At 53.1% G+C, this 22,042-nt stretch overlaps 2 protein-coding genes across 2 annotated transcripts in view; one reads left to right on the forward strand and one right to left on the reverse strand.

Annotated features, from left to right (window-relative positions):
• The first annotated feature begins 9,357 nt into the window (after nt 1–9,357).
• On the forward strand, nt 9,358–14,489 carry LOC140902767 (uncharacterized). The gene is made up of 5 exons (XM_073323209.1): nt 9,358–10,564; nt 10,842–10,964; nt 11,664–11,774; nt 12,983–13,100; nt 14,045–14,489. The coding sequence occupies exons 1-5, from the start codon at nt 10,214–10,216 to the stop codon at nt 14,077–14,079; spliced, it is 738 nt and encodes a 245-aa protein (XP_073179310.1). The 5' UTR covers nt 9,358–10,213; the 3' UTR covers nt 14,080–14,489.
• A 3,968-nt stretch (nt 14,490–18,457) lies between these two features.
• Nucleotides 18,458–22,042, reverse strand: part of LOC140902798 (putative PIP5K1A and PSMD4-like protein) — a 73,965-nt gene continuing 70,380 nt past the window's right edge. The window contains 5 exon segments of the mRNA XM_073323268.1: nt 18,458–18,818; nt 19,202–19,269; nt 19,907–20,038; nt 20,650–20,758; nt 20,853–21,068. Coding sequence (XP_073179369.1) covers nt 18,651–18,818; nt 19,202–19,269; nt 19,907–20,038; nt 20,650–20,758; nt 20,853–21,068 — 693 coding nt within the window. The 3' untranslated portion in view covers nt 18,458–18,650.

Here is a 22,042-nt window from a genome sequence, read left to right on the forward strand (position 1 = left end):
AATACACAAATTCTTCTTCTAAGGCAGTGGTTTTCAAACTCTTTTTCTGGGGAGCCAGTTGAAGAAAATTGTTTTTGCCCATGACCCAATGGAGCTGGAGATGAGGAGTCTGGGGTATGGGAGGGGCTCAGGGCTGTGGCAGAGGGTTGGAGTGTGGGGGTGAGAGCTGCGGGGTGGGGCCGGGAATGAGGGGTTCAGAGTGTGGGAGGGGGCTCTGGAGTGGGGCAGGGGGTTGGCGTTCAGGAGGGGGTCAGGGCTCTGGGATGGGGGTGCAGGTTGTGGGGTGGGACTGGGGATGAGGGGTTTGGGGTGCAGGTTGGGGTTCTGGGTTTCGGGGGGGTGCGGGATTGGGGCGTGTATTTACCTCCAGCAGCTCGGGGTGCAGAGGCAGGCTTCGTGCCTGTCCTGGCACCGCGGACCGTGCTGCGCCCTGGAAGCGGCCAGCAGCAGGTCTGGCTCCTAGGCAGAGGCGTGCAAGCGTCTCCGTGTGGCTCTCGCCCACAGCTCCCATTGCCCGGGAACCAGTGCGAAGCCGGTGCTCGGGACGGGGCAGTGGGCAGAGCCCCGTGGCCCCCCTGCCTAGAAACCGGACCCACTGCGGGTCGCTTCTGGGGCACAGCGCGGTGTCGGAGCAGGTGGGCAGTCGCCTGCCTTAGGTGGGCAGCACCGCCGACGGGACTTTTAACGTCCCGGTCGGCGGTGCTGACCAGAGCCACTAGGGTCCCTGGGTGCTGAGCAAGACGACCCAAACTTTGAAAAACACTGTTCTAAGGAAACCTGTGACACAGAGGCTGTGTCCCCGCTGCAGCCCGTCTAAGCGCCGGTGTGGACAGCGCTGTGTTGGCGGGAGAGCTTCTCCTGCTGACATAAGCTGGCAGGAGAGCTCTCTCCCATCCGCTTACAGCAGCTACGTTAGTGATCTTACAGCGGCGCAGCTGCATCAGTGCAGGCAGCTGTGGGGCTGTAATCTCTCTACCGTTGCCGTGCCACCCTAGACTGTGTGGCTGTATGTAAATAAAACAAGTTACACAGCGAATATACCTCGCCTCTTCCATGGGGACTCTGGCCAGCAAGCCCCCAGATGCCCGCTACTGCTCATCAGAGGTGCCAGAATGGCACACAAGTACCAGAAGGGCAACAGCCCAGATGTAGAATTGCCCAGGATTTGGGCAAACACGTAGGACCTGCACTACGCCAAATCACTTTATAAACAGGTGCCTACAAAGCAGGGAAACGCATGGCCTGAGATGGCTTTTCCCCAAGGGGGCGTGCAGGACTGGGTGGAAGTTTCTCCCATACCAGGCTAACAGCAGGGTTAACATGGGGTGAGGGTGATGGTTTTCATTTCCCCGCAGGAAGTGGGTCTCAGCTTGCTGAAGATTTTTAACCAGCTGTTCTCTGGGTAGAGTGAGAAGAGCTGATCAGAAAGGAGGTAAAGAAAGAAGCTACAACTGCAATAAATAGCTAATAAAATGATGCCCAGCTGAGCTGCAGGTGCCATACAGAACAGACCTCCGAGCACAAGCCAAGCTGTAACAAGCGACTTGAAGTCAGGTGGCTCAGAAGAAGCAGAAGGCTTGGACGTGAGCTGCGACTGAAATCTTCTACTGAGGCGCAAATCCCAGGACTGGGGGAGGAAGCCGCCACCGGGCCATGACGGCAAAACAAGGGTTTGCAGCAGTGCCCACAGGAAAGTCTTTGGCTGGCGTATGTTCTGCGTGCACAGACTTCTCATGCCAAAGGGTTTGAATAGCAAATTCTGGTCATAAACCTGGCCCAGATGCAAATGGGTTAAATCACCTCCTAGGGAGCTGCCTTTGCAGGAAAGGGACCTCACCCAGAACACTGAGATGGTGTCACATGAGTGCACGGGGTCTGTTAGACACATCAGCCGGGTGGGTCCACACACATAGGAAGAGACTGGAGAAAGGGAGGGGCAGAAGATGGCAGTGGCGGATGTCATATGGGTGGGACTGGCCCATGCCGTAAGAACTGGGAGAAGTAAGACTTGGACTTTGCCTGGGCTCCTATGAAATGAACAAGAGACTTTTCCTACTGACTCACGGGGAATAAAAACATTGGGGGAAGCCACAACTACTCCACAGGGCACTGTGTCCACTTGTAGGGCTGGCAGTGCCCCATATAGAGGTCACTGAGCCTGCTACAGCCTTGGCTATGAGAGGCTCTTGCTTTTAGATGCAGGGGGGCCAGGTTCAGTTCCCCACCAAGAGGTTTGCTGAGGAGGCAAGAGCTAAAATCTTCATCATCCGTCACTGGGGTTTGGCAGGTTCCGCAGGGTATAGGAAGCTGCAAGCTCAGCACTGTTGGGCTGGTACTGCCTTTTGGAGCGAGTCTGTAGCCCTCAGGGTTGCAGAGATAAACTTGAAGATGTGAGTGACACCCCAAAGATTCAAAACTCAAAGAAAAAGAGCTTTTCAGAACTCATGATTCTGGGGGGAACCTGACTCATGATTGAGTCGCCAGCGAGACGAGGGACCCTTAAACTTGTTGCGGTGACCTCACTCCTTGCCAAGGTAACATGCTACATGAAAATACAGGTATCTGAGTGGTGACATCACACCACGAAATCATGCACCGTCACTCTCCCAGACATGGGGACATCACTGGTATGCAGCGAGGCAAGATGTAAGAGCCACCTCTTTGGGCCCTGCACAAGAGCACGGGGGGACATACATCAATGTGCAAGAGCAGCCCGAGGGCAGGGTGGACACATACAGAAAGAGAACATGGACCCGAAGGCAGTGTTGTCTGGTGGCTAGAGCACTGGACTGAGACTCAGGAGACCTGGGTTCTATTCCCAGCTGCTACTAAGTTACTTCCCTGCTCTGTGCCTCAGTTTCCCCATCTGTAAAATGGGCATGATGGCACTGACCTGCTTTGTAAAGCACTATGAAAGCGACGGATGAAAAGTGCTTGATAAGAGCTCAGGATGATTATCACCAGTGACTCAATAATGTTGCATCACAGCCCCTTTTAACCTCACCACCACCACATCCACATCGCAGTGATCTGCAGGCCCTGGGGATGGGGCGCATGCCAAGGCTGTCTGACTCTTAAATTCACAGTGAGCCCAGAAACAGCAGAACAAAGCACAGGTGCCAGCTCTGCAACATGCTGCTTCCCTGCCAGGGAAGACATTCCATTTGCAGATTTCAAGGTCAGACGGGACCATTGTGATCTTCCAATGTGACCTGCACAGAGCAGGGAAGCCCGTCAGTGATTCCTGCATTGAGCCAGAGGTGAAAGTAAGCCGGTCCGGTCCGGTCCAGCGTACCGGCAAGAGCTGGTACACCACCGACTGTACCGGCTTCCCCAGGCCAGCGATTTAAAAGGCCTGGGGCTCCCAGCAGTGGCCGGAGCCCCGGGCCCTTTAAATTGCCACCAGAGCCCCGCTGCCAGAGCCCACGGGTAGCAGAGGCAGCCGGGAGCCCCAGGGCTTGGGCGGTGATTTAAAGGGCCTGGAGGAGGGAGCCCTGGGCCCTTTAAATTGCCGTCAGAGCCCCGCTGCCAGAACCCTTTAGTAGCAGCTATGGCCAGAGCCCCAGGCCCTTTAAATTGCCGCCTGAGCCCCCCCGGCTCCCGGCCGCCTCTGCAGCTGGTATCTCCAGCAGTGATTTAAAGGGCCCAGACCTCCCAGCCACCACTACCGCAGCCAGAGCCCCACGCCCTCTAAATCTCAATTTAAAGGGCCTGGGGATTTAAAGGCCCTGCCCCCTTCGGATTGAGGCCCCACCCCCCTGCTCAGGACTCCTGCATAGGAGTAAGTCCTTTAAGGTTTCAGAGTAGCAGCCGTGTTAGTCTGTATTTGCAAAAAGAAAAGGCGTACTTGTGGCACCTTAGAGACTAACCAATTTAGTCTCTTAAATTACTTTCATCCCTGCATCAAGCCCGTATCTTGTGGCTGGGCTAGAGCAGAGCTTTTGGAAAGCCAGCCAGGCTCCCTTTAAAGACTCCACGCAAAGCAGTTTCCCACGTGAGGCCGGAATCCATTCCAGTGGTTAATTCACCTCATAGTTAAAAAGTCACAGCTTGTTTCTAATTCAACCTTTGGATTTTTCATTAGGCTGTTCAAACCCCTCTTTCTGCAAACATCTGCTTTGCCTCAGGCCATTGTGATGATTGTATAACATGAATGTTGAACACACAACCAGGATGGGCCCAGACTGGGAGCGCTTTGGGGTAGGGGACCACCTCTTTGTTCTGCCCCTCAGAGGCCCCGAGCCAGGACTGGGGCACCTAGGGGCTATTGCAGTACAGATAATAAATAAAAATAAAGGTGACTTCTCTCTTGACAAAGAAAGTTTAGCAATTCGAGCAGAGGCCTGGAAGTTCTGGCCCTGGGCCGGCCATAATAGTCCAGTATCCTGTTTTCCAGCAGTGACAAGTGCCATCGTCCAGGCTCAGCATCTGGCAGTCAGAAGCTAGGGACACCCAGAACATGGGGTTACTTCCATGACCATCTTGGCTAATAGCCATCGATGGACTTATCCTCCGTGAACGTTATCAAATTCTTTTTTGAGCCCACGTATACTTTTGGCCTTCACAACATCCCCCGGCAACTAATTCCACAGGCTGACCTGTGCTTTGTGTGCAGAAGTACTTCCTTTGGTTTGCTTTAAACCTGCTGCCTGTTAATTTCATCGGGTGACCCCTGGCTCTTGTGTTATGCGAAGAGAGAAATAACACGTCCCTGTTCGCTGTCACTGCACTGGTCATGATTTTATAGACCGCTATCCCAGCCCCACTTAGTTGTCTCTTTTCTCTGCTGACCAGTCCCAGTCATCGTAATGTCTCTTTTTATGAAAGGTCTCAGAGCAGCAGCCGGGTTAGTCTGTATTCACAAAAAGAACAGGAGGACTTGTGGCACCTTAGAGACTAACACATTTATTTGAGCATGAGCTTTTGTGGGCTACAGCTCACTTCATCGGATGCATCTGCTCGAGTTTTTTCATGAAGTTGAGAGATTTCCACTCCATACGGCTAAATTCAGTGCCTTGCATAATGACAGGTTTCCTTTCCTTTTCTTTTTATGGAAGTTATTCCATCCCATAATCATGTTATTACCCTGCTCTGTCCCGTTTCCAGTTCTAATAGATCTTTTTGGAGATGGGGCGACCAGCAGTGCCCACAGTATACTAGGCTGGGGGGCGTACCATGGATTTATATGGTGGCATTGTTGTAGCATGACCCTGCCCTTTCTATACACTGGGGAGAATGCATCCGATGAAGTGAGCTGTAGCTCACGAAAGCTTATGCTCAAATAAATTGGTTAGTCTCTAAGGTGCCACAAGTACTCCTTTTCTTTTTGCGAATACAGACTAACACGGCTGCTACTCTGAAACCTGGGGAGAATGAGTCTTTCCTGCCTCTGCCTTGGGCAGAGGGATTTTCTGGTGGGACATAGGAGCTAAATCCAGGATCCCCAGGCTGCTCACAAATTTCTCCTTCCCAACCAGCATGGCTGAGGGCTCCAGTTACCTCCTCCCCAGCTTTATTTTCCACCTGAGGGGCTGAGACCAATTTTACCCCCCCAGGGTTCAGTACCCAGCCTTTAATTGCGACTCGCCTTCAGCTCAATATCACAGAACAATCTTCCCTTTATGCTGCCTCGAAACCGGCGGAGCACAGAGCTGGCCCCTTTTCTAAAGCCAAGTGGGCTCTCACAGGAGCCCGGCGTGACACAGCACATCCAAGCACACAGGGGCCCGTTTGTGTCCCAGCCCTGCCTTTCGCCAGCAGGGGCCAAGCCAGCTTATCAGTGATCGGGTTTCCTTTGAAAGGCCCTTTTCCCAGGAGCTTGGAATGTGGAATCTGAGCAAGGTCGGCTGAAAGCAGAGCTGGACTGTGCTTGGGGTACTTGTCGGGGGCGGGGGGGGGAGGGAGGCCCTGTATCAGTCTGCCCTGGCAAGGGGACTGCTCTCCCTCCATCGTTAACCACCCTAGCTGAGAAAGCCTGGTTAGCGTAGGGATGGTGGGGAGTTCTGCCCCTCCTTTAAGTAAGGTGACCCCCCCACCCCGTGAAATAACGAGACATCTTCTCCCAGAATTTCAGGTCTTTCCAGGACCCAGTGAGCCTCCCAGACAGGGACAGAGCTAGAGTAAGAGCAGAGCAATCCCTCTGGCCGTGTCCCCCAGAAGAAATCACTTTAGCCAGTGCTCCAAATGCAGCATTGCCAAACCCCCCCCGTTCAAAAATCCTGAGTCAGGCTCACCAAAAATCCCAAGATTATGTATAAATAATAGATTTGGGGTTCTTTTTATTTAGCCTTCTGCTTTTGGGGCCTTTAGGGTGCACCGGGGTCACATGTTGAAGCTTTCTCCACAGCCCTGAGGGCCAGAAAGTGACTTTTTCTTTAAGAATGAAGGCTGAAATCATCACGTCTCCACCTGACTCCAGGAGCTGGGGCTTTAAGGAAAACAAGAATCATCATGAGACTCATGACAAAAATCAGGGGAGTTGGCCACACTGCAAATGCAACTGTGGCACTAGAGTTTAGGGTAAGCAAAGAACCTGTGGGTTTTTCTAGAGCACCTTCCAAGCCAGCTGCAACGCCAGGACACTTCACGGAGTTGACAAGCAGCCGATGAAGAGGGAGCAAGGCGTCTGCAGTGAGAGCTGGAAGATCCAGGAATTTACTACCAGTGAAAGACTCTGCAACATCCTCTAGGCAGCCTGCAATTGTCCATTCCTAGCAGGGTGTTAGTCACCATCAGAGACCCCCCAGTTCTGGTGGTAGGCAGGGCTGGCACGTCAGCCTTGAGCCCAGCCATCAGGGAGTAGAGGGAGTTATTTTGCACCGATTCAGAAGCCAGTTGTAGGATTCCAGATTTAGATCTGGTCTCAAAAGCTCCACTGGGCCGTAGCAAGCCCCGAGTTCTGGGCTGCTCCCCGTCATGCAGGGCTGAGCTCCATGGGAAAGACGCACTGGGCGAACATAAAATGTGAATTTCAACTTGTGCCAAAGATCAGGGGGGAGGGGCCTATTTCTGCATAAGAGGGGCTTTGTGTGGTTTAGGGGAATTCAGCTAGAAACTGGACTAGCTAAACTGATCTCACACTGAAATGACGTCCACGCAGCCCCTCACACCAGTTCCTATATTGATTTGAAAGCACATTCCCCTTTATGCCCATGCAGCTTCCTCCGACAGCCACACCCTCAGTCGCGTTCGCAAAGCGCAGGCTTGGTTGGAGGTAGAAAATCAACCATTGGGGTCGGTGGGTGTTTTATTTTAAAGCCACAGACATTGATGCTGGTTACGGGATGGGGCTGGGACATTAGTTTGGGATGTGGGCGACCGGCGTTCAGTTCCCTGCTCCAGTCACATCTAAATTCCAATTTTAGGCATTTCTGTGAGCCACAAAGTCCCCCTCAGCCTAACCCTGTAGGTGCCTCAGCTCCCTCAGCACCTACAGTTCTGCCGTAAGCGTGTCCTCGGTGCCGGTGTTTCTGCCTCCAGGTGTGCACACAGCTGTCTCCCATCAGCGCCCTGGCATGATCTACTACTGACCCAGGGACAGACGGTTGTCCAGCTGCCTACCTTGCCTGCAGGGCCTGATCCGGCAGATGTGCTCAGAGGTTAACGCCACACAAAACGGCAGAGGAGGAAGACCCCTATTCAGATCCTCTCTCTTCTTCAGGCAGAGGGGGGAACTGAACTGGGCTCTGCCAGGTCCTGGGGGTGTACCCTAACCCCTGGGCTAACGCTTGTCAGGGAAGTGCTCCTCTTGCTCCAAGATGTGGAGTTAAGCAAGCACCTAATGCGCGCTTGCAAGAAACAGCTTGGGGTGTTTGCAAAATGTTCTAGAGTCAGAGCATTCAGGAGTCACTTCGAGAGGGGCAGTTCTAGACCGTTCGTTAAACCCCTCAGGCTCCGGCAGATCACTCTGGGCACAGGGCCTGGCCTGGGGGTGGGGGGGGGCGTTGTTTAAGGCACAAGCCAGGCCATTCTTTTCCCCTGGCACAATGTGTTCCAGAAGCAGAACATGATCTAAAGGGGGGGTGGGATTCCTACAGCCCCCCCACACCCCCTCATCATGCCCTGCGAGGTTCTGATCATGGCTGCAGACAGAAACCGCTTTGGGCTGCGCGCTCAGGGCTAGTGTGGGGGACGCATGCAGAATAGAACAAAGAGGCAGAATAGGACAAAGAGGTAACTCAGGCTGCAGGAAGGAAGCGGGGCAGGTGCAGGGCTGGGAGGCTCCCACATCAGCCTCAATCCCATTGGACAGGCACAGCCCAAGTAAGGCCACCCCCCAAGCTTCGCAGCCCCTATAAGATGCCCGGAGGTCTGGCACCACTGGCTGAGTACGAGAAGGGGTCTAGATCGCCTAGTGCTCCTGGGGAATGTCTGCTGAAGAGAAGAGACCTGATTCCTGGCCGGTGGGACTGCAGCTGAAGAGCCCCCCATATGTAAGTGATGGATCAGGCGCTGGATGGGGGGGCGGGTGACAGACTGATCCTTGGGGAGAGGCATTTGGGGAGCACGGGGGCGCTCCTCCTCCTCCCGCTGCTGCCAAATAAAGCCAGGCTGGGCTATCAGTGCAGCTGCATTTGGTCCTGGGAAGCCTGGTCCTTCCCATGCCCCAGCCCCAACGTGCCCTCAGCTGGGTGGGGAAAAGGAGCACAAAACACCTGCTAGCCCCCTCCCAGGGGGCAGAGAAATTTGAGGTGGGATGGGGAGATGCCCAAGCACTGTAGGTGAGAATCAGCCAGGGGGAGAAGTCAGGGGAAAGGGGTCAGGACCAGGGAGGGTACAAGGGTAACGTGGCCGGAAAAGCATGAGAGGCTTGAGAAGGGACATAGCCCAGTACAGGGGGTGACGGTGAACCAGGAGAGGAGGGGGACGACCTATGAACCTCCCTCCACACACTGGAGCCCACAGACTCTGAGCAAGAGGCAGGCTGGTCCCCCAGCCCCGCACGGAGGGGCCTATGCTGGGTGCCCGGCTCCAGCCACCCTCGGCTGTGGCTCCTTCGCCCCTCGGCTAGCGCAGAGAGGCACCAAGCCAGCTTGCAGTTAAGGAAACCCCCATCATGCTGATGGCAGAGACGCCGATCTCCGCTCGGGCATGTGCGGGCGCCACGAGTCAAGCCTGCCCAGAACGGCTTCCCTCTCTCCTTCCTTGGCCACAGCGGTCCCTGGGTTCCTTCAGCAGCATCCTCCCAACAAAGGCCTGTGCGTTAAGGATGAGGTGGGTTACTCCGGATGGGGCTGCTGTCCAGCCAGCACTCAGAACAGGGTGCTAAGACTCCTGGGTTCTATTCCTCACCCGAGGGAAGGCGTATGGTCCAGTGGTTTGAACAGAGAACTAGGCCTCAGGAAGCTTGGCTTCTGCTCCTGGCTCGAGGAGGAGATGGTGCTCCACGGATGAGCACAGGAGCTTAGAGGCAGGACTCTTGGGTTCTCTTCATAGCCTGAAGGGAGCAAGATCTAGTGGTTAGAGCAGGGACCGTAGATCTTGGCTTCTGTACCTGGCTCTGCTGAAGTTTTGCTGAGAAGTGCTCTCAAAGTTCAGACCCCCTCTCTGTGGCTCAGTTTCCCCACCTCTCGGCAGCTAGTAGCCCAGCAGGACCACTCCAGCTCCGGAGGGAATCAGATTTGTCTCAAGTGTCACGTTTAGGTTCCTTTAAACATCCTACGAAGCTCAGCCGATGAGAGCGGGCTACAAGGGAAACGGGAGTTGCGGCAGCATCAGAAGCCCAGATAGCACTTCCGTGGCCTGGCGCAGGAGAGAGAAATTGTCCGGAAGCAAAGGGACTGTGAATTTCCACAGCAGTTTCCATCCAGGCTGCTCCTGGCACTTTACCACCACCCCTTCTCTTAGCCTCATACCCTCCAACAGGCAGGATTATAGCCCCCATTCATAGGCGCTGAGGTGAGCAGAGTATGAATGGGGCAGAGACCATCTCCTTGTACAACACTGAGTGCAGCAGGGGCCCAGTCCCCAGCTCTAGGCACTGCCGTAATACACCTCACAACGGGCAGAAGTAGGTCTGACGTTACAGACCCCAGGCCCCTTCCAATAGCCAGCTGGGAAGGGAGCTGTCATGGCCCCTCCAGTCCCCTGGCCCCTCTGCCAAGACGGGACCATTGTCTGGGGTGGTTCCGTGCTGGGCTGAGACTTGCCAAGTTCACTTCACACATGGGCCACCAAGTGGCAGCAGCTTCCCGGTGCCACCACGCTAGGCTGGATGTTGAATTGGTGCTGTGGCAGCAATAGGCCCTACAACCCAGGAAAGAGCGAAGTCCGGCCCATGCCGAGGTTGGCTGGCAGCAGCTGGGAATCCGGCCTGCTGCAGAGTGGGCCTCTTGGACCAGATAGCTCCGGCCATGGGATCCTTCTCAGCACACCCCCTGTCTGCAGCATGCTGCCCAACACTCTCCCTCTTCCTCAGACCTTCCACTCCAGCCTGGAGATGCAGGGGCCTCCTCCCTCCAGCCACAAGCTGGTGATCATGACCGTGGGGGCGGTCGCGGTCCTCACCGTCAGCATCGTAGGGGTCCTCGTGGCAACATATCTGGGGCGAGCTACCTGCATCCAGGTACAGGGAGGGGATTGCAGGGGGATGTGTTGGGCCTGGCTCCCTGTGCAGGAAGGAAGGGAAATCTGAAAGGAGAGGAGAGGGGCAGGGGGTCCCTAGCTGAGCAGATCAGTTTGCTCCAGGCTAGCAGGGGAGAACAAGGAGGGGAGGGCGACTGGGAGGAAAAGTAGCTAACAGGGGGATGTCTCTTGGTGACCAGTCAGTGGGGATTGGCGCATCCCCCTGTTCCCTCTAATCCAGTCTCCTTCCCTTTCCCTCCCTCTTCACCCTGCTCAAGCGAGATGCCTATGGCTACCTGCCTACACAGGTGAACGTCCAGAACGAAGCGTCGCTGCTCTTGGCTCTCAGCGAGCTGGGAGAACAGGGGGTCGCGCCAGGGATAACCTGCGACCTGAGAAACGTGAGTACAGTGGGTTTTGGGTGCCAGGGAAGATGTGGGTGTCCATCATGCATTGCAGGGGTCCCTTCCACACCAAGGCCCCCTCTGCTTCGCCAACAGCCTACACAGGACTACCACTGAGAGGCAGCCACCTCTGGGGTGGGACACAGTGGAGGGCGAACAGCCCACAACAATGCGACCCGAGAGCTGAGAACCAGGTGTGAGAGAAAATCCCACCTCTGATCGGGCTGCAGAATAGGATGATCCCAGCTAGGACTGGCTGCCTCCTACCCAGAATGCCAGGGGGCGTGTAATGAACACAGTCCTTGCTCGGTGGGAAGTCTCCACAGCAGCTGCGGACAATGGACGCAGCGGAGGCCAGCAGGACAGGCTCCATCGCCATCTGCTCTGGTGTCTCCTCCCCAATGCTTATGCTTCCCAGCTGCATCAGGGCAGTGCCAGGGCCAGGCTAACTCCTGCCATGAGCACAGATCAGCAGGAAAAGTCCCATGTGCTCTGGCCCAGGGAGGAAGCACACACGAAGCACCAGCCTGTCCCCAGCTCGATCCAGCGCTGTGGGATTAAACACTTCACCTCCCTGCCTAGGGGCAGGAGCTCCCTTGCTGCACCACCCTAACAGCGCCCCAGCCACGAAGCCCTGCCCAGAGGCTACTACAACAGGCTTTCACGGTGGGTTGCTCTTGCTTTCCCCCCTCCCAGCACCTGATGGTGTACCACGGACAGCCAGAAGGGTGTGTGGCCCGGAAGATGGAACCCTCCGACCAGCTGCCATCCTGCCAGGAGCTGGAAAGCTACTTCCAGGCTGTATTGGTAAATAACCGCCCAAGAGATGCTGCAGCTGCCCCCCTAACACCTTCCCCCCCATCAGACAGGGCCCCTCAAATCCAGCCGGTCTCTGGGGGTGGGGTGACACTCCTGCTCAGCGGGGATCTGATAAGAGCAGAGGCCAAAGGTGGCTGGCCTGCAAGAGAAGCGTTTCCCCCTCCCCTCTGACTGACAATGGCACTGCCTAGCCTGCAGAGATACTGACTTGTACACCAGAGGCCTACACTGAGCCCGGGCTGGAGCGCCGAGGTAGCCATCATTCCCCTTCTCCTCTCCAGCGATAAGAATAGCCAGGCTGGATCAGACCCAAGGTCCATCTAGCCCCCTATCCTGCCTCGCCACAGGGACTCCAGAATAAAAGTGAGACCCCTGCAGCAGGCAGCAGTGGGATGGCCTCCCCCTCCCCACGTTAAGGCCTCACCCTGATCCCTACCAGAGCCTGACTTCAGTCCTGAAGCTTCAGGTTTTATCTCCCACCCACCGTTTCAACTGTTCTAATGCTAACAGTCAGCCAGATCCCGCTCTCCAGCCAGCCGTGCAGGACAGTGCTGGAGTCCGGGGAAGGAGGGCAGTGGCCCAAGGAGGGGAGTGGCAGGGAAAGGAGCCCAGTGGCCCAAACCTGGGTAGCTCTGCCATTGCAATTCCATTTACATGTGGCGGGAGGCAGAGGAGCTGGAACCACAGCCTCACCACTGCCCGCCAAAGGACTTTCTCCACGGATCAGCCACAAGGCAGCCAGGTGCTGAGGCTGAGACGTGCCAGCCCTGCGGCACAGGCTAGAAAAGTATCCCGCTGGGTCAGAAGGGGCTGAACGATGGCAATACTAGGCCCAGGTACCCCCACCCTTACACGCCTGCTGAGCATGCTCTGGTGCAGGTTAAAGGAGCTCAAAAGCAAAGCGGGATTGGGGGGGGGCACAGGCTGCAGGAAAGATGAATCTTTCTCTGGGCAGCAGGTTGAGCCTGAAAGGGAACCACAGCATGGATAAGGCCCACAGGCAGAGCCTTCCCCCCCCTAAGAACCAGCAGGGCCTACTCGTCCGGACTTTTATTAAGCAATTGAGTGCTGGACCACAGGGGCCATGCCCAAACTGAAGGCACCTCCGTAGGCAGTGGCCCGGGGCAGCAGACTTAAGACGCTCTTTGGCTGACGTATCAAAGCCTCCCACTCAACTGTCTATGATCCCACTGCAGAGAAACGCCACACTGGGGATTACCTTGGATGTTCAGAGCATGGGGACCGGCTCCCTGGGCAGCCTGACCACTCTGCTGTGCAGCAACAAACCCACATATTTGATCACAGCCTTTGCCCGTAAGTAGCAAGATCCCAGGTGCAAGGCTCTCCAGGGAAATCGCTGTGCATGTTAACCAGCTTGGGGCAGGTGGAAAAGCCAAGTCTGCAGCCATGAAATAGACCCAGTTTTGCAAGACAGGGCTACGCAAACCTGCGTGAGCAGCCTCCGGAGACTGATGCTGGCCCTGCTAGCCACAGGCTCCATCTTCCCTAAAAGGGGCGTTGCCAGAGTTATTTGGCCAGCTGGACTCAAAAAGTTAATATAGGAGTGACATCACAGTGAGTTGCAGATTTGCCTGACCAAGTCCTGGGCCCTAGTTACATTGAAATGTCCTGTAAGGGGGATCCTGGACAGAGATGCAAAATTAGGAGTGCAGAACTAGGTCTAGGCATAACAAGTTCTCATTACTGTGTTGTCCACACACTTCTACAATAGCTGATTTGACAGCAGCAAAAGAATGGCAACCAATGCAAGCTCTGCTGGAATTAGCTAAAGGCTATTATTCCTTGGTCCGGCTGAGAGCTGCCCCATTTCATGCAGTGGTCTGCCTCTCTGGACAGTCCTACTCAGCAACTCAGGGTTAAGAGAGGATTCCCAGCTCAGTCACTTACTAGGACACATGAAAGAGGTAGTGGAACCCCAGTCCTTTGGGACACTCTAGAACTAGGCTGGTCAGAGCAATAGGGGGGCGACCGTGCACCGGCTGTGTGCCATCTCTTGTTTCTTCGCTAGTCTCTATGAAAACAACAAAACCCGTGACAGCAGCCTCTAAAAGAAACCAGCCTATCATGTTATGATGAGTGACACACACCCTTTGGTGGCAGAACAATCTGGGACATGCCCACTGGCTAGTCGGGCATATCTAAGAGCAGAGGTAGCGAGAGCTGATCAGCCATTTATGGCCCATCAGGGCAGAGGAGGGCTATTGCTTACTAACGCTCTTGATTTTGTGTCCACACAGCTTCCCCCAGGCATCACATAAGCATGGTTGCTTAGCAAGCCCAGAGCTCATGCAGGGAACACCAGACTGCAAATCCAGCTGTCCTGGCTTACTGTATTAATTCCAACTACATCCATGCGGGATGGCCACGCACACGTCTAAGAGTTTCTAGCCTTTGGTTCTATACTTTGGGGGAGAACCAACAAATAATAAGCATGGGATTCTGTATCACTGCTTTGCATGAGATAATCAGTAGCAATAAAATACAGAGATGTGACAAGTTGCCGAGTTACCCGTAGCATCAACATGTATCTAACTAATCAACTCAGAAGCAAAAGCCAGTCTGCAGAGATTCTTCATTCCGTTGTAATTCACATGGGTTTGGTGCCTCCTTAGCACCTTCTGTACCACTCGGTGGGGATACGAGGAAGATACATTGATGACTGACACAGTGATCAATAAAGAGCACCACAAAACAGCCTTTGTCTCAGTGTGGATAATTTCTGGTGCAGATAATATTTCCTAGCAAGCATTCTGCTGCACAGGAGCGAAGGATTCCTGAGCAGAGCCTTTGGCTTTTAAATCTTTGAGACAGGGAGAGTCACCACTTGGGTATGTTCTCAGCAGCGGATGTAACGGGGGTTCTGTTGTAGCACATGGATTTTGAATGGGTGGGTTGAGGAGATAAAGTACACTGTGCCCTACAGTCCTTTAAAGACTACAGGCCAAGCCACTGGTGTCCTCACTGCTCCGCAGACGCAGCGAGGGAATCTCCATGTATTCTGCACTGCACCCGTATTCACCCAGAGGCTGTCTGGTCTGAAAGTAAAGCTCAGATAAGGCCATAGAAACATGATGGTGCCAGACTGCCTCTTGGAACTGCTGAGAGCTTGAAAGTGCAGCCAATCCATTTGCACTTCAGGGCTAGCGGGATGGGTTTTAAGTCCCGGTACATCACAGCCGGAGAGACAGTCCCTGCTGTTTAGGCCTGTATGAAACAATGAGCCTGGTACGGCTCAGCCAGAAGATATTTTTGGTGGGCAAGTTCACATGGCTGAATAAGTCTGAACAGGGAATTTCCAACACAGCTCTCATCCTGATCTGCAGGGCCATCTGCTGGTCCAGCCTTAGGCTTCCTTTAACATACCTAACTCCCACCCTGCAGGATCCCTTGCTACTCTATGGGAGGGGATTCATGAGAAAGCTTGTAGAGTTCTTAGCAAATAGAACGTGCTGAGGTAGAATCATAGAATCATAGAATATCAGGGTTGGAAGGGACCCCAGAAGGTCATCTAGTCCAACCCCCTGCTCAAAGCAGGACCAATTCCCAGTTAAATCATCCCAGCCAGGGCTTTGTCAAGCCTGACCTTAAAAACCTCTAAGGAAGGAGATTCTACCACCTCCCTAGGTAACGCATTCCAGTGTTTCACCACCCTCATAGTGAAAAAGTTTTTCCTAATATCCAATCTAAACCTCCCCCACTGCAACTTGAGACCATTACTCCTCGTTCTGTCCTCTGCTACCATTGAGAACAGTCTAGAGCCATCCTCTTTGGAACCCCCTTTCAGGTAGTTGAAAGCAGCTATCAAATCCCCCCTCATTCTTCTCTTCTGCAGGCTAAACAATCCCAGCTCCCTCAGCCTCTCCTCATAACTCATGTGTTCCAGTCCCCTAATCATTTTTGTTGCCCTTCGCTGGACTCTCTCCAATTTATCCACATCCTTCTTGAAGTGTGGGGCCCAAAACTGGACACAGTACTCTAGATGAGGCCTCACCAATGTCGAATAGAGGGGAACGATCACGTCCCTCGATCTGCTCGCTATGCCCCTACTTATACATCCCAAAATGCCATTGGCCTTCTTGGCAACAAGGGCACACTGCTGACTCATATCCAGCTTCTCGTCCACTGTCACCCCTAGGTCCTTTTCCGCAGAACTGCTGCCTAGCCATTCGGTCCCTAGTCTGTAGCTGTGCATTGGGTTCTTCCGTCCTAAGTGCAGGACCCTGCACTTATCCTTATTGAACCTCATCAGATTCCTTTTGGCCCAATCTTCCAATTGGTCTAGGTCCTTCTGTATCCTATCCCTCCCCTCCAGCGTATCTACCACTCCTCCCAGTTTAGTATCATCCGCAAATTTGCTGAGAGTGCAATCCACACCATCCTCCAGATCATTTATGAAGATATTGAATAAAACCGGCCCCAGGACCGACCCTTGGGGCACTCCACTTGATACCGGCTGCCAACTAGACATGGAGCCATTGATCACTACCCGTTGAGCCCGACAATCTAGCCAGCTTTCTACCCACCTTATAGTGCATTCATCCAGCCCATACTTCCTTAACTTGCTGACAAGAATACTATGGGAGACCGTGTCAAAAGCTTTGCTAAAGTCAAGAAACAATACATCCACTGCTTTCCCTTCATCCACAGAACCAGTAATCTCATCATAAAAGGCGATTAGATTAGTCAGGCATGACCTTCCCTTGGTGAATCCATGCTGGCTGTTCCTGATCACTTTCCTCTCATGCAAGTGCTTCAGGATTGATTCTTTGAGGACCTGCTCCATGATTTTTCCGGGGACTGAGGTGAGGCTGACTGGCCTGTAGTTCCCAGGATCTTCCTTCTTCCCTTTTTTAAAGATTGGCACTACATTAGCCTTTTTCCAGTCATCCGGGACTTCCCCGGTTTGCCACGAGTTTTCAAAGATAATGGCCAGTGGCTCTGCAATCACAGCCGCCAATTCCTTCAGCACTCTCGGATGCAACTCGTCCGGCCCCATGGACTTGTGCACGTCCAGCTTTTCTAAATAGTCCCTAACCGCCTCTATCTCCACAGAGGGCTGGCCATCTCTTCCGCATTTTGTGATGCCCAGCGCAGCAGTCTGGGAGCTGACCTTGTTAGTGAAAACAGAGGCAAAAAAGCATTGAGTACATTAGCTTTTTCCACATCCTCTGTCACTAGGTTGCCTCCCTCATTCAGTAAGGGGCCCACACATTCCTTGGCTTTCTTCTTGTTGCCAACATACCTGAAGAAACCCTTCTTGTTACTCTTGACATCTCTGGCTAGCTGCAGCTCCAGGTTTACTTCTGGGCCTTTACCAAATGGCTTCTGTGCTGAAAGCTAGGGAACTGCCTCCTGCTAGAAGGGTGTTGGCTTTTAATAAAGAGGCAATTAAAGTTAAAATAAGGCCTCTCCTTCTGCCCCTTCCCCAATGCACAGACGAGAACGGCTCCAGGAGAAGCACACTAGCGTCACTCCTGCAAGCAAACACTTACGTATGTACAGCAGCACTCTGGTCATTTAGTCTGAGCTCCTGCATAACACAGGGCAGAAAATTTAATCCAGCGATTCTTGCATAGAGCCCAATGACCTGGGCTGAGCTGGAGTACCTGCTCGAGAAAGACATCCCAGTCTTGATTTAAGGACTCTGAGAATTTACCATCCTTGTGATTCCATTCTGTTGGTCAGTTTCTCTCACCAATAATAATTTGTGCCCTCTCTCTCCTCTGAACCTTGCCAACTTCCACTTCCCACCACTGGCTCTTGTTAAGCCTTTGCTAGATTTAGGAGCACCAAGGTACCAGATCGATGCATAACTCTTCCCTAGGCAGGTAATCCTGTTTGCTTCAATGGGGTTACTCCTGTGAGTAAAGTTACACAACTGATTAAGCGTTTGCAGGATCTGGGCATAGTGGGGAAGGCTCTCAGGGGTTTATTTCCTTTACCACAAAGGTCCCCACGTACCACAAAGCTGAGAAGGGAATATATGTAAGATCAGCAAGCCGGGGATGTTGGTTGGAAGGTTGGATTTGGATTCAGTTCAGTTTAAGGCAGCTCAGGATACTGTGGAGTTAGGGGACCTGCACGCTAGAGGGGCTGCAGACTATGCAACACAGCTTTCCATGGCAGAAGCCCTGTCTACACACAGGCTGTACTGGTGTAGTTAAAGCAATTGACCCCAAGTACACTTATAGCTCTATACAAAGGTGCTTCATACAAATATAGCTATTCCCACACGGGAAGGGGATGCAATACCCCAGTATAAGAAGTATAATACCTCTATCCCAGTATAACCAAGTCCAGACTAGGGGCTGTTCTGGTAGATTAGTAAAAAGAGAAGCATTCCCCTAACCGATGGTTACATCAGTACAAAAGCTCTCTCTAAACCAGACCTAAGAGATGCAAGGAATTCCACTTGGACCCAACTAATCTGGTTTAAGTGAAGCCCTCTCCCGCTCAGTAACCTCATGGGCCTAAGGGGGCAGCTTTCCCTGGAGGCAGGTCACCCCATCACTGCAGGGATTCTTGCACCCTGTTCTGAAGCAGCTCGTTCTAGCTTGGAGTCAGGAGACTGGGCACCCCTGCCAATTCCTATGTGGCTCTAAGAAAATCCATAAGCATGTTCTATAGTTACTTTAGGAGGGAGATGGAAAAAAATTTAACGTTTTTATTAACTGTTACATCAAGAAAAAAAAAATCCTACCCTCGCCCTGTGATCGCTCCACAGCTACCTGGAGAACAGTGATTAAGTAAGTTGAAGTTATTAGGTTACATGGACTGGAACATGCAGGGCTGAGATTATCCCAATCGCTTGGCAGTGGCAGGGAGGTCAGTACCCCAGTGCCATCACTTCTTCTCCTCTTCCTTTTTGTCCTTGTTCTCCTTGGAGGCCTGAGAGGCCAAGGAACCCATGGCATTGCGGATGGCCTCATTGTTGGGGTCGACGCCAGGCAGGTTTTCAAGCACGCTCTGTAGGAACTCTGGATCTTGCATCACATCATAATCATCTTCTTCCTGCACATCCATGTAGAGAGAGTCACTCCCCACTCCCTATCAAGAAGATTGGCTGGGATCTAACAGGCTGGCACTGCTTGCTTGAAACACTCCACCCTGTTAGCAGGTGCGGAGCATGCTAGGGAAGGTTTAAGTGGATTCCAGGAACTCACTGAGCCTGGAAGCTCTTGATAAGGGAGATGGGAGCGGCTCTGTGGGGAAAGGGGAACCTAGGGTGCGAGCTGAGGAGTCCTGAGGGAGGAACCCCAGCAACAGCCAATCCTACTGACAACGCTTGAACTGAACTGTTATGTTAACCAAGTCTAAGGAGAGGGGGAGTTTGGACTCCACACAGAGTGGATGTCTTGAGAGATAGGGAAAGGGGTGGCTGGGGAGACCATCACCTTGGTAGGTTCTGATGTGTCCATGGCTGCACTGCTATCAACCTCTCCCGATTCAGCTTGGGCGAACTCTGGAGAGAGAAAAGAAATGTCTTGGCTACTGAGTATTCACCACCACCACCACCTTTACTGCAATCGTATTTATGCTGGGTTGTCAGCAGGGTGTGTATGTAAAGATATTGAAGGCGACTTGCCTGTGGCAGTTAGTGGGCCAGGAGTTTCACAAACCAGACATCCACAATTGCAGGCCTTCAGGTCGCGAGTCTGTCAGCACTTGATCCCATCCTTGCCTTACCCAGCTGTGCTTATGCATAGCAGCATATGGCAAATCATTCCCTCCCCACTGATCTGCTGCTCCCTGCTACAGACACCATATCAGTCAAGACATGCCTGGGATAACACTGATGGATGCAAAAGGAAGCCTCAAGGCAGAATAGTGAGAGCTGAGAAAGGAGATTCAGGCCTGAAGGCCTGACGTGAAGGTTCCGACACCCCTCTCCCCCAGACAGGTAGGACATTCATGGAATTCAGGCCACTCAGACAAGCACTCACTAACTTTGTGCCTCTCCATTTTTGGGTGCCCACCCTCTGTCAGACGTTGATAGGTGTTGAGAACCTGTTGCTGTCTCTGAATTCACTGGGACAGCTCAGTCAGCGCAGGATTTGTCTTCAGGGATTAGACAGATGTTCTAAATTCTAGCCACTCACCTGGCCCTTGCAGAGACATCTGCATAGCATAAGCAATCTGCTCCTCTTCTGTCATGCTGCTAAGGTCGGGCAGGCCAGCTCTACCAAACTCCTGCTGGGTGATCGTCATCTTCAATAAGGCATCGTCTGAATCTAGCACAGGGATAAACAGAGTACACATTCCTAGAGCAATTCCCCAACAAATTCTATATTCAGAGAAGAATCCCTGCCCACCACTGAAGGGCAGCCACTTCTGGGGTGGGATGAGACAGCTGCACAAAGCGCACAGCAACAATGCACAACAGTTCAGGACAGGAAAAAATACTGCATCCAACTGAAAGTGCAGGGGCAGTTTTTTAGGGAAGGCAGAATGTAGATACCCGAGAGGGAGTGGGCTGAGCTACTGGGGCTAACCGTATTCTTGTGGAAAGTGCCATGGGATCTCTAGCCAGTACAAGTGATCAGGGCCTTCTTTTACATCTCAAGTGAAGAGGAACACCACACTGGAGGGATATAAGGAACTACCATGTTGAAAGGAAGTGTACCCCTCCCTAATGAATCCCCTGCAGCGCCGTAGGTGTCCATCCCACCCAAATGCAACCCAGGCCCTGCTTAGCACTGGAGGCTGGACACAATCTCAGTACAAAATGATCTGGCTGCATCAGCAGCCTCCCCCGCCCCGCTGCATTGAACTCGCTGCTTTGCTCTGCTCACCCCGGCTCCTCCAAACGAAGAGGGATTAGATCCCCCGCCTGGTTTCTTACCATCCCCACCAGTGGCTGTAATTCCTGCCTCAGCAGCGGAGGCAGCTGCAGCTCTCCTGGCCTCTTCCTCCTGCCGCTGCCTCTGCTCCTCCATGGATACACGCAGCGCCTGTGGAGCAGACAATGGGGTAAACTCAAAGCAACAGCACGTTCACAAACAGTTCGGCTCCTTCAAAGCCATTCTTGGTTCCACCATCTCTTACCAGCGCCAGTTCTGGGTCCGCGCTGGGATCTACTCCAAACTCAAAGTCGCTAGCGCCAAGGCCAAGCATGGCACCGCCCTCCCCAGCCAAAATGGGGGAACTGATGAGGGCATCGGCAAGGCTAGGGCCAGGGGGAACAGTCACCAGGTGGGAACCAGTCCCATCCTTGCCGTTTAAGGTGTTAATGAAGGCAGTCAGCTTGTCTGTGTTGGCTTCCTAGGGGAGGGAAAGAGAGAGGTTAGAACCAGACTGACTTCCTCCCATTGACTTGGCTCAAAGGAAACGATGCTGGGCTGCCCTATGAACTGTAATAACCCTGACGTCCTCTTACCAGCTGGTGTTCAGAAAGGGAACTCATCTATAAACACAGAAGTACAGAGAACAGTGATCAGTATGCACCAGGGGTACGGAGACACACCACATTTCAGAGCTGGAAGAGGCCATCTATATAATGGGCCCCCTCCAATGGGCAACTGATTAACGCCCCCAGGAAGTCCCTGTGCAAAGTGAGGACAGTTGACCTGGAACATTGCTCTATTCAATTCATCCTGAGTTTGCTCGTGTTTTAGAGTCCTGCTCAAAGGAAGTGCCAGTAGTTTCCTTTCATAGTGCTGTGACCTCACTGGAGGATCAGGAACCTTATGGCCTGGGTGTCATCTGACAGTCAGCCTGAGGGTGTACCAGCAACACTAGAAATGAGATTGTTCCCAACAACCAGAACAAACTTTGGCCTATTTTTCCTCTAACATGGGCACCACATGTCTTGAATACAGCACTAATTTTCATACTATTGCCCTCCACCAGAATCCATGTTACACTGAGGTTTTGCTCTATCTATCCAGATAGAGCAGATCAATGTGATACGGCAACAGGCCACTCTGCTTTGCAGCTTGCTCATCAGCTACGCTGCGAATGGTTGTGGTAGATTTCTGGGATTCAGCTGTCTCAGTTTAGGGAATAAAACATCATTCTCCGCTGAGTACGAGTTGGCCTGTAGGAAAGACGGTTGGCTGGGGTATCATCCTGGCATCACTGATGCCACCCACACTCTAATGATCAGGAAAGAATAGTCACAGAACTTAAGCAGGCCCTGTGAAGGCTGCTCCCTCCGGAAATCTGGAAGTGGAGTAGGGATTATTGGGGAAGAGAAGGGAAAACCGCCAAACCAATTATTTTTCCCTCTCCCCTGG

This window comes from Lepidochelys kempii, chromosome 24 (genome assembly GCF_965140265.1).
Source record: "Lepidochelys kempii isolate rLepKem1 chromosome 24, rLepKem1.hap2, whole genome shotgun sequence".
Classification (NCBI taxonomy): Eukaryota; Metazoa; Chordata; order Testudines; family Cheloniidae; genus Lepidochelys; species Lepidochelys kempii.